Here is a 12,682-nt window from a genome sequence, read left to right as displayed (position 1 = left end):
TCATCAGTGTCTTAAAACTGTATTTTATATTTAAAAAAAAAGTTAAGAACAAAGAATAGTTAGCTTACGAAAGAGAAAAATCACTCACTATTAGAGCTGAGAGGGACTGCAGACGTCATCATTCAATCCCCTTCTGTGCAATGAGATTCAAAGAAGTTAGATGAATCAATGAAAGTCATAGAGCTGATTTGCAGAAATGCAGAGACTAGAATGCAAGTCTTTCAACTCCCATTGCCCCAGAATTCCTCTCACAATGCCAACCTCCAAGTCCATGTTCTTTCCATTTTATGAGGTAATGGTTCTCAAGAAGCATAAATAAAGTGAATGCATAAAATGTTTAGCATAGAGCTTGGCAAACACTGGCAACCACTAAGTGTTAATTTTCTCACCAGTGTGCCTCTTACCATAATGACCATTAAACAAGAATAAGACCGTGGCTAGAGTTGATTGTTATCTTTAAGTAAATGTCAACCCATGATGCTTTTTCAGAAGGCTGAATTAAAACACAAGAGAATAAATTATAAGTTCCTATTTCAGTGATATACAAAAGAAAAAATGAGAAAGAAAACTTTCTAATGAATAGAATCGTCCAACAGTATAAAAGGCTGTACCCAGAGTTGAGTTCCTCATCACAGGCTGTATTCAAGATAGCCAGGTAGCAAACAATCTGAGATTCCCTCCAGGATTTTCTTAATGAATGGAAGCTAGGATTACATTACTTCTAAGAGTCTGACTTTAACCTCCTGGCAAGGGGGTGAGGAAAAGTATATATCCAATGCAATGTTTAGGAAGTCTAATTTAATAGTAGCAACAAAGGGGGAAGCAGAAATACTAGCAGGAAGCTAGCAAGGAGCTTTAGGGTTTTGAACTATCAACATAAAATTACAGAAAAATAAATGCTAGATCAACCACAAAAGCTTCAGAGTCCAATCTGCACTTATTTCACCCCTCCTTACAAAACTGGGCACATATTGAGTCACAAAACTCCTGAGAATTCTGGTCCTGTCCAAGTTCTTGAAAATCCCCCATAATTAATGCTTCTGCCAATTCCAGTGGCCACCCAGCAAGGTCACTAAATGATGGGGAGGCTGGAAAGAGGATGAACAATGGGTCAGAAACAGTTCGCATTCAGCTGAGAAGCTGGCGTGCCTCTTTCATGATTGTGTCTTCTCTCTTTAGGTTATGTTGACATTGGGCTCATTCCAAAAGGAGCAAGGGACATAAGAGTGATGGAAATTGAGGGAGCTGGAAACTTCCTGGCCATCAGGAGTGAAGATCCTGAAAAATATTACCTAAATGGAGGGTTTATTATCCAGTGGAATGGGAACTATAAGCTGGCAGGGACTGTCTTTCAGTATGACAGGAAAGGAGACCTGGAAAAGTTGATGGCCACAGGTCCCACCAATGAGTCTGTATGGATCCAGGTAATGCAGAAAGGAGGGAAACTGCTGACATGTGTGCTAGTTAGAATACTTCTCCTTTTTCCCCAAGGTACTTGCTAGGGGACATTAAGTCAGAATCTTTGAAACCTCTTTTGGCAAGGAGCAAGGAGGGGAATGAGATACTAGTTTGTGCTGTTAATCCTTTATTGCCTAGATATTGCTGAAACCCCCATAACAAAATGCAAGGTGCTTTAAAACCACCCACTGGGAGGTTGGAGTTCAGCTTCTGGGCTGATTTAATTGAGGGTGATTTTTCCTGAAGTCTATTGTCATTGTGGCACGGGTTTCCAAGTAGCTTTCCAGCAGTGGGGATAAACTGACATGTTACTCTGTGTTGTCCTCAAGCAAAGCATTTGGCTTTGTGAAATTCTTGCTGGAAGGAGGAGTTAGAATACAATATGTGCTCTTCAAAGGTACAAGAAATTTATCTTTCATATTGGCCACAGAACTGTAGAAAAGGGGTGGAATGAATATACCAATAGCAGCAAGGCAGGTTGAGGATGACAGATGGCCAAGGAGTTAGATCCAGCCACAGTCTAAAGTTAGAGAGACGTCCTTTTCGAGCCAGAGATCAGAGCACTCACAGAAGCTGAAGGTCAAGCATGGCAGCTGTGATCCATGAGTGTCGGGAGACTTTGTTTCTGACACAGGCGAGGATTAACACATGGGAATCCCCAGTCCCAGGGAGCAACCAATCCAATGCCTCTATGTTTAAGGTGAATCCATTTTAAACATGTGATAAGTAGATTGCCTGCAAGAGAGGGAACTAAGGGGATGATCCCAAGAGCAGCATACCTAAGCTAAAGCCCATGACCATTGTTAGCTCAGAACTGCTATTTGTTAAAGGTACTGAGTAGCCTGAGAGGTAGGGAAAGCCATTGTAAGACGACAATAACAAACATAATACAAGTTAACATTTGCTGAGCCATTGTTCTAGCCACTTTCCATGTGTTTACTAATTTAACCCTCACAACAATCCTACAAATATGCACTATTTATTATCCCCACTTTGTATATGGACAAACTATGGCACTTACCTATATTCACAAAGCTGGTAAGTGCGTAAGAACACAAAGTAACCTATTGGCCTATTGTTGGAAAGGACACTCCTTGCCATTTCCACAGAGTACTCCCCATATGATTTGATCTCCTCATTTATGTGAACTGAAATTCCCATGGGAATCCAGCCAAGAAATAATTGGATGGAGAATATATAGCTATAGAGGTAGATGTAGATATATAGATATGAACTTAGACACAGACATAGGTATAGACATAGGCACAGACATAGGTATAGATCTATTTAATGGCATTTATTCCAATGCATGCTCCCATTACTAATTTTAGATGACTGACATTGTGTGGTGTTTTTACATGACTGGCTTATGGTATAAAGTCATGACAGTTTGACATGACCCCTCTCTTGCCTTTTAGCTTCTATTCCAGGTGACTAACCCTGGCATCAAGTATGAGTACACAATCCAGAAAGATGGCCTTGACAATGATGTTGAGCAGCAGATGTACTTCTGGCAGTATGGCCACTGGACAGAGTGCAGTGTGACCTGCGGGACAGGTGAGAAACAGCCACTCTCACTATGAAGCCATGCCAGCCTCAGAGCAGGTCACAGAGGCGATTACACCAGTGATTTGTTTTGTGCTCTCTGCCCATGGATCTGCAGGGCTCCACCAAGATGGCCAGGGGCCTCTGTGGACAGTGAACATGGGCATGGTTTGAAGAGAGGCAGTTTTTCTTTTATTAGCTCTGTATACTGGCCTTTTATAGAGCTGATAAAAAAGTTGATAAAAGTTTTCCGTAAAACCTTTGTTTGAAGGTTTCGTTACGTGTCAAACAAAAAGCATTAACAACCACTGCTCTGGTTGAGAACCTGAAGACCAGAAAAGCGGAATAACTCCCCAAATGTGTACCATAAATCATGGCCAAATTCAAACCATAACCAGCTCTTCTGATTCCTAACCCAGTACTCTTTCTCCATCTCCTATTTATCCATTTTTATACATACAACAGAGGAGTAGCTTACTCTCACAAAATCAAGCACTGGAGAGGTTCACTTGCTGCCATGTATTAGTTAGGATGGGATAAGTTCTGCCACAAGAATAAAAAAATTGAAATCTTAGTAATTCAACACAATGAAGGTTGATTTTTAACCCACTGTATGCCTGAAGCAGGTTAGAAGGCTCTGCTTCATTTCCTACATAAGACATAAAAAACACATGGCTTCCAGCTTGCCCCATAAGGAAAGAAAGATGGGAGAGGCACCCTGGCTCTGTTGACAGCCTTGGCCTGGAGGTGCTGCAAGTCACTTCCACTCACATCTCATTGGTTGGCATTAGTCACATGGGTACCATCTAACTGCAAAGGGAGGCTGGCAATTATGGAGGGATACGTGGACATTTGAGGAGCATGGAATGTCTCTGCTGCAGTCTTGGATGAACTTTCCCAAACCCTATGAAGGCAGGGGTCAGGGCCTGTTGAATACTTGGGGCTATATCACTCATTTAGGGGGCTTTAGTAATATCGCCATATGCAAAAGCCTCTACCTCTCTTTCTCCTTTGGGTCATGTCTAAGTCTGTTCTAAAACTTCTTGCCTCTAGCCTGTAACTGCAACCTGCAAAACTAGGACAGCTGCAGAGTGATGTGCCAGAATTAGCAAAAGGGAAGAAAATTGAATCAGTGAATGGACCAGAAGACCATAGCCTACTCCCCAACAGGCTTCCCTCTCACATACCAGGTCTCTGCAGCACCTGCACTGGCTTTCCCACCCCTGAGAGTTGTGCACCATCAATCTTACAAACAATGTTTGTATTATCAACTTCTTTCTTTCCCCATTTCAGCACAGAAAGCCAAGGTTAGCTTTTAGAATTCATAAGAATAAAATTAAATTTTGTGATATTTAACAATGCTAACTAACCCTCTGGAAATCTATTAAGGTCAAAGGTGCAGTCTGTGGTAGCAGCCATGAGCGGAGTTGATAGGAGAGTCAGTCCTGCCATTCCTACCGCTGCCTTTAGCATTTCCAAACGTACTGCCTACCACTGCCCAGGGTTGGGGGCTGGGCTTGGAGTTAGGTGAAGGCAATTTAAGCAGAAAATAAGTGGGTGAAAAAAACTTCCCCTGAGGAGCAACGGGAGGAAAATGAAGTCATAGTGACTATAGAGATAAGTACTTTGTCGATTTGTCATCTTCTTTGTTCTCATCTTTCTATGAAGTACAAGTTTAAGCTCTAAGTCATTTGTCACAGGACACCATGGAATGAAACAGCCAGTGCTGATGGCAGGGACCCCTGAAAGAAACAAGAGAACATCCTCCACTTGCTTCTATTTCAAGACAGAATGGACCCTTTGCATCACACACACAATATTTCAGAACATCAGGAATCAAGAGATAAGTGACTAAATTGTGCAGTGATCATAAAAAGACATCTGAAGTCAGCTAGGAAATTGGACATTCTTACCAGATGTGAATCAGACATTTGGTGTTGTTACAGCCTAAGCCTTCAGCAGCACCTCCACCTACCTAGGTAAATGTCACTCTGATTACTAAGCCTTAATGGGAAAGATCACAATGCTCACATGCTCACCTGAACTTCAGCCACACTGTTTGAGCGAGGGCAAATCTTACTCTGGCAAAGGAGAAAGACAGCAGCATATCTACTGTAATACTCTCAAACACAGAGAATGAAATGCTATTATTCACACAGGACACACATTGCTAAATGTAACACTGGAAGGTTGCCTGAAACACTGAATCATTCAGTGATGGATTTTTATTTTATTTAAGCCAAAAGTTTCTACACTGTAAAAGTAAGTTAAACACATTACTGAAACATGAAAAATTGTCACCACCCTAACACATGCACTTTTGCTACTTTGCTTTTCTTTCCTTTCGGTGCATTTTTTCTAATCATAGAGGTATACAGTTGTGTGTATATGGATGCATTTATGTACATGACACATATATTTTCACTTATCACAACACGGATACTTTTTCATGTGTTAGACAATCTTCATAGCTATCAATTTTAAGGATGCATTTAATTTGCTGAAAAGATAAAGCAAAATTTATTTAACCAATTCCTTATTGCTGTTCTTCTGATGAGCATTTGGGGACCTGTGTAAAAAAATGGTCTCCTGAGTTTTTAATTTCTATATGAAATATCTAGGTTCAAAGAATATAAATATTCTGATAATTGACTTATACCAAATTACCGGATAATATTAACTTATTACCAAATTGATTTCCATAATAAATGGGTTACAAATAGGTGGTAGCAATTATTTTATTTTTTTAATTATTGTGTTATTTTAGTTTTACTGAGAAACATTTCAAGCATACTAGCAAAATAGAGAATGTAGTAAAAAATTCCTTTGTATTAACCACTCAGCTTTATTGCTCTTACCATTTTGTTGTTTGTTTCAATCTTTACTATTAAAGACAAAAAAAAAAAATCCCACAACTACAGTCAAGAAGCTCATTCCACATCCACTTCCTTCACTTTTTCCCCAGGGTTAACTAGGGTCGTGAAACTAGTGTTTATTATTCTCGTGTATATGGTTAAATACCTTTACTATACGTATGTATAGCCATACACATTATATAGGGTTGTTTCTCAGGCATTTAAGCTTTCTGCAAACAGTATCATATGCACTATACCATGCTTTGTCTTTTTTCCCCCTCAACATTATGCTTTCAAGGTAAATCCACGTTGATTAAAGTAGCTCTAGCACATTTTTTTTCTTTTGCCCAGGCTGGAGTGGAATGGCACAATCTCTACCTCCGGGTTCAAGTGATCTCTTGCCTCAGCCTCCCGAGTAGCTGAGATAACAGGCATGCACCATCACATCCAGCTAATTTTTGTATTTTTAGTAGAGACGGGGTTTCACCATGTTGGCCAGGCTGGTCTCAAACTCCCGACCTCAAGTGATCCACCTGCCTTGGCCCCCCAAAGTGCTGGAATTACAGGCATAAGCCACTGTGCCCAGTCTCTCATACATTTATTTTAAGGGTTGTGTACTATTCCATTCCATGAGTATATCATCATTTATTTATACATTCTACTATTTTGCATCTATAAATATTTCTGCAATTCTATAATGAATACCTTATGATTATTCCCTTATTACCTCAATATTTGGGCTTCTTTAATATGTATACCTAAAAGTAAAATTCCTAGGTCATACAGTCTGTGCATATTGTAGGAGTAAATTTGTGAACTCATAGGGTGCCATGGAATATTTTAAATTTTCCAGGGAAACAATGAAATGTTAAAGGGAAACACAGCAGGAGTTAACATTTGTTGGACATCATGTGTCTACTACCTGCTCAAGGTAGTTCAAGGTTAGGTCATACTGCTTTCTTTTCAATGACATTCTATGTTTGTGAAACTGGTTTTTTAGTGGTTGCTGTGATTAAAAAATCAAGTACCACCTGAAAATCAATGTGAAACCGGAAATATGGTGTCTCATTCCAAGATTTGAAAAGTTGTACAGTATCCAATAGAGGCACACATCTCATCAAGTTAATTTAAAATGAAACAAAAATACTATTTTGTTTTTCTTTTTGTTGTTGTTGTTCGTTTGTTTGAGACGGAGTTTCGTTCTTGTTGAACAGGCTGGAATGCAATGGCTCAATCTCGGCTCACCGCAACCTCCACCTCCCGGGTTCAAGAGATTCTCTCTTGTCTCAACCTCCCGAGTAGCTGGGATTACAGGCATGCGCCACTACGCCTGGATAATTTTGTATTTTTAGTAGAGACGGGGTTTCTCCATGTTGGTCAGGCGGGTCTCAAACTCCTGACCTCAGGTGATCCTCCCACTTTGGCCTCCCAAAGTTCTGGGATTACAGGCATGAGCCACCATGCCTGGCCTGGTTTTCAATTTATATGTATTATTTTTTCAGATGGCTACTAAGTTGTTGGACCATAAATCTTTATTAAGACTGAATTATTTAATGAATGGAACTGTTAAATGTTTTATTCTGCGTAGAGGCCTCATGAAAAATGACTGAAACATGAAGGGCAATATGAACCAAAAATGTTGCAAGTCTCTGTTCTAGTCTTTGCCTTGTCTTTTAAACTTTGTTTACGTTGACTTATTTTCATTAAGCAGAACTCATATTAAGTAGAAATATTACACTTTGTGAGGCAGGAAATCACTTGTGCCCAGGATTTTGAGATCAGCCTGGACAACATGGTGAAATTCTGTCTCTACAAAAAATACAAAACTTAGCCAGGTGTGGTGGTGGTGGTGGTGGGTGCCTGTAGTCCCAGCTACTGTGGGGGCTGAGGCATGAGGATTACCTGAGTCCAGGAGGTTGAGGCTGCAGTGAGCCAAGATCCTACCACTGCACTCCAGCCTGGGCAACAGAGTGAGAACCTGTCTCCAAAAAAAAAAAAAAAGTTAAATTTTTAATATAATGAATTTTGTCTGTTTTCCCTTTAAAGTTTGTGCTTTGGTGTCTTAACTAAAAATACTTTTCTATCCTGTATGTAGATATGATCCTATATTTTCTTCTAAAAGTTTTAGATTTTGAATTTCACATAGGGAGTTTAACCCACCTAAACTTATTTTTTGTGTGAGGTATAAAGTAGGAATCCAGTTTCCTTAGGAATAATCAATTATTCCAACCACATTTATTTAATATGACAACCCCTCCTTGTTGGCACTTTTAAAGCTGTTATTATTTTAATACCTTATTTTAAAGAAATTGCTGAGAATTTGACAAAACTAATGTGGATGGCTATAACTGCACTTGACAATATCTGTATGGGGGAGGAGGTGAAATCTCTAGACAGTACTTAGAAATGAATGCTCTCATCCCACCCCACCTACATGTAATTCAGGTTAAATGTGTGTGCATCCTAGTAGCTGGAACATCTGTTTCCAGCTTGTTATTTCCCTTGGCTGCTTTTCAATTGGATTTCCTCCATCAGATCCTAGGCTTATCACCACAGCCAGGGTTTGTTAAACATCACCACTGTCCTGCATTAAATAGGAGGGCCGGGACTAAGCTAATAACTCACCTGCCTTTCTGACCGAGTGATGCTCTCCATGGTCACTTACCATGCAGGCTCCTTGGGAGGGTGCTTTTCTTTGTCTGTACCTCTGGGTGGAACTGGTTTTCTTTCCTCTTGTTCCTGCAGTTGCGTGTGAAAAGGTGTGTTCATTGTGGCTTCTCTGGGGCAGCTGTGTGATGCTTTGCCACTAGCAGACAGTCAAAGGAACTGCATCTCAACAAACTCACTGTATCCCATCCGTGAGAACTCTAAGCATGATAAGTGATGATTCTCTTCTGTTTTCCTTTTTCCATCCAGTTTTGTAAGCACATCTGTAAAAAGACCCAACTTTTTAGGAATTGTAGTCATTAAAATCTTATTAGCTTGGTTTTTAAAGCACAGAATTCTATTGTTAAAATGATCGAACTCTGTCTTCATCTACCTCTGATTATTTGCCGACTTTTAATTTTAATTATAATATTTGTGTGCATATCTTATCTCCTTTGCCAGACTGTAAACTCCTGGATGACAGGTTCTGTGCTTGATGCTTTTTGTGTGTCTTTCCTCCTTCCCAGGTGTGGCACGGTTTATTCTAAAGAATGTTACAAAGGAAACAGATGAAGAGATGCATAGGGCAAGATGTGTGAAAAGGTGATAGAGCTTCCATGCCCCCCTCTGGGTGTTCCACCCTCCGGGAACTTCCATGTGTTTAGCCATCTGGAAGCTCTTTCACTGGCATTTATCCAATTTGCTTATAGGTGTGGGTCTATTTCCTGGCTCCTATTCTGTTGCATTGATCTAGTTCTCTAATTTTTGCAGCTTTATATATGTGTTAGTATTAAAATTCCTTATCTAGTTCTTTCTCTTTAAAAATCTTCTTATCTATTCCTGGCCTTTGCTTATTTATCAGTTTGTAAAACTCCAAGAAAATCCTTATTGGAATTGTGATCAATTTGTATGTTACTTATGTGAGGATTGATACCTTTAAAACTGAGTTTTCCTGGTTCTGAATACATACGGCTAACTAGGGAGGTGAAAGATCTCTACAAGGAGAACCACAAAACACCGCTCAAAGAAATCAGAGATGACACAAAAAAAATGGAAATACATTCCATGCTCATGGAAAGGAAGCATCAATATCATTAAAATGGCCATACTGCCCAAAGCAATTTACAGATTCAATGCTATTCCTATTAAACTACCATTTAGATTCTTCACAGAACTAGAAAAAAACTATTTTAAAATTCATATGGAACCAAAAAACATCCTGAATAGCCAAGGCATGAATACAATATATCTCTCTATTCAGGTCTTTGGGATTCTTTAAGAATTATTTTCTCCTTAGAGATACATAGGAATGCTCTTGATTTTTGTGTTTTAATTTTGTATCTGGCAACCTTGCTGAACTCTATTAGTTTGTCTGTAGAATTTTTTGAATTTTTGTTTCAGTAATAAGAAAATTTTTATCTCCTTTCCAGATGTTTTACTTTTTGTTTTTTCAATTCATTGCATTGCATTGCATTGGGCCTCTAACAGAGTGCTGAATGGAATAGATCACAATAGACAAATAAGAGACATGTATGCCTTTCTCTTGACTTTGATAAGAATGCTTTGGATAATCCTTATCAGCGAAAAAAAAAGTTCTTCTATTGCTGGCTTATTACCTTATTATAAATGAGTGTTGAATCTGTTTAATTTTTTTTGCATCTACTGAGATGATCATATAGTTTTTCTCCATTAATATGCTAAAGGAGTTGGTTATTTCATGAATAGATTTTCTGTTATTGAACTGCACTGGCATTCCTTTGATAAAGCTTACTTAATGTAGTATAAATTTATACATGTATTATATACCCTGTTGAGTTCTGTTTGCTAATATTTCACTTGGGACTTTTGCATCTGCATTCATGAATGAGATCTGTCTTTAATATTCCCTTCCAGCACTCTCCTTGTTCAGCTTGGTATCAAAGTTATAGAAGGCTCGTATATGAGTTGGGTTACTTTTCCTCTTTTTTCTCTGCAACTTTATATAAAATAAGAATAACAGTGGTTTGTGTCCATTGCTGTTCTTGCTTCCAAAGAACTTTCTCCACTGGTTCTAGTCAGTCCTACTTTGGTTAGGTGGGGGAGATTTTTCTTCATGCTTCTGTCCTCACATAGGACTCATGAATGCATTCAAAGGTAAGTTGTCTGCAGATCAAGTGGCTAGAGTGGGCATGCAGTGGTCTGTGCGTGAAGGCCACTCATCCTTACAGTTTCTTCACACTTCTCCTTGACCATATGGGTCAATAGGTACTCCTCATTTTCTCATTCATTTATGTTATTCTTTCTTCCTGTTAACTGGCTACTATTTTCCTTTAAGATAGAGATGCATTCAGGTAAGTGTCTCCTGCAATTGTGTAAAATCTTTCCTGGTCTCATGGCTCTCTTTCTCATTCTTAAGTAATAAATAGCCCTATTAGTATGTCATGGTAGTTCATTAAGATTGTAACCTCTGGGATGGGTGCAGTGGCTCACGCCTGTAATCCCAGCACTTTGGGAGGACGAGGCGGGCAGATCCCCTGAGGTCAGGAGTTTGAGACCAGCCTGGCCAACATGGTGAAACCCCATCTCTACAAAAAATACAAAAATTAGCTGGGCGAGGTGATGTGCGCCTGTAGTCCCAGCTACTTGGGAGGCTGAGACAGGAGATTCACTTGAACCAGGGAGGCAGAGGTTGCAGTGAGTTGAGATTGCACCTCTGCACTCCAGGCTGGGCAACAGAGCGAGAGTCCGTCTCAAAAAAAAAAAAAAAAAAGAAGATTGTGGCCTCTGGAACCAGATTGTTCAGATTGAAATCCCAGCTTAACCAACTATCAACTATATAACTTTGTATAACTTATTTGTGCTTCAATTTCTTCATCTATAAATGTGAGAAATGTTGTATGGTTGGCATGAGAATTGAATGAATGAATATATGTAAAACATAATTGTTAAAAAGCAGTGCCAGAAAATTCTTAGTAATTATCCATTTAAATACTACTCATTGATTATCCTCTTCATTCTCTGTTCTGTGACTCCTGTTATATGAATGCTGAAACTTCTCGATCTACCCTGTACACATCTTAAATGCTTTTTATATGTTTCAAGTATTTTTCCTTTGAAACTGAATTCTGAGTTCCTTAGAACTTTATTCAACATCACTCACTTACTCTTCAACTGTGTCCTATCTAGAATTTACCCTCACCACAGCATTTTTTATTTCAATGACTGCATATTTTCCCCAAGTTTTCTAGTTGTCATTTTTACATTTATCTATTCTTGTTTCTTCCATTTTTACAATTTATTATGCTCAACTAATAGAAATTATATCTTTTTTAAATTTATTTGAACATCCTCAACTTTTTATTTCTGTGTGGGAGAAAAACGCAAAAACGCAAGAGGTAAGGAGAAGATACCCAAAGTTTTTGCAGCAGTCAGGGGAAATAATACAGTGGCTAGAACTGAAATTAAAGTGACATAGATGGAAAAATTGTATGAATGTGGAGCTCTTTAGGAAATAGGCTAGACTGGGCTCAGTGGTTGATTCCATTTATCTCTTAGTGGACAATGATTTGAGCATAGGGAAGACTGAAAGGTAACACTCTGTGTGCTCCGTTGGATAAGTAGCCAAATGGTGGTATCACTCACTGAGACGAAGAACATATAACAAGAAACAGGTCTAAAGAAGAGTTTATTTTTATATATGTCTAATTAAAATGCCCAAAGGCAGTAACATGCTTATTTTAAAGCTTGTCAGAGTGCCCTATCAAATTTATTTCACCCAGAGTGGATTCCTATTCTAATTACTTTGTAGCTTGTCTTAGCATTAGATTTCTCTAAATGTATTTTGGAATTATAATTTACAGGCTTGATTAGAGTGTAATTTCCTTTTAGTGGCTTTTTCTTTTTTCTCTCTCCTGCCTCTTTTCTCCCATCTTCTGTCTGTATGCACCCCACCCTTTCTAATACTTTTGCAGTTTTACCTGACCACACTGCAGGGCCTCATTTCAGGACCAGGATTTGTCATGATTGTTTAGAACTGCTGTCTCATGGTGACATTGACAATATACCAGATAAAGTGATGGAGCCAGCAGGTAGGTCGGCTGAGCTCTTGATTAGAAATTGAATTCTTGTCTTGCTAACTTCCCAGGCCTAAAACTCTTCAAGAGTGATTGTGCTAAGTAGGGGGGCAGTGGGGGATTGTT

The 12,682-nt window shown here is 39.0% G+C and overlaps 1 protein-coding gene across 1 annotated transcript in view; it reads left to right on the top strand.

Moving 5' to 3' along the window:
- The window catches only part of ADAMTS12 (ADAM metallopeptidase with thrombospondin type 1 motif 12), a 381,409-nt gene that overhangs the window by 293,235 nt on the left and 75,492 nt on the right, over positions 1-12,682 (top strand). The window contains exons 15-16 of the mRNA XM_054489129.2: positions 1,180-1,424; positions 2,877-3,015. Of these exons, the coding sequence (XP_054345104.1) occupies positions 1,180-1,424; positions 2,877-3,015 (384 nt within the window). The remainder of the gene's footprint in view (positions 1-1,179; positions 1,425-2,876; positions 3,016-12,682) is intronic.

This window comes from Pongo pygmaeus, chromosome 4, assembly GCF_028885625.2.
Source record: "Pongo pygmaeus isolate AG05252 chromosome 4, NHGRI_mPonPyg2-v2.0_pri, whole genome shotgun sequence".
NCBI lineage: Eukaryota > Metazoa > Chordata > Mammalia > Primates > Hominidae > Pongo > Pongo pygmaeus.
This window is presented reverse-complemented; position numbering and strand designations above follow the sequence as displayed.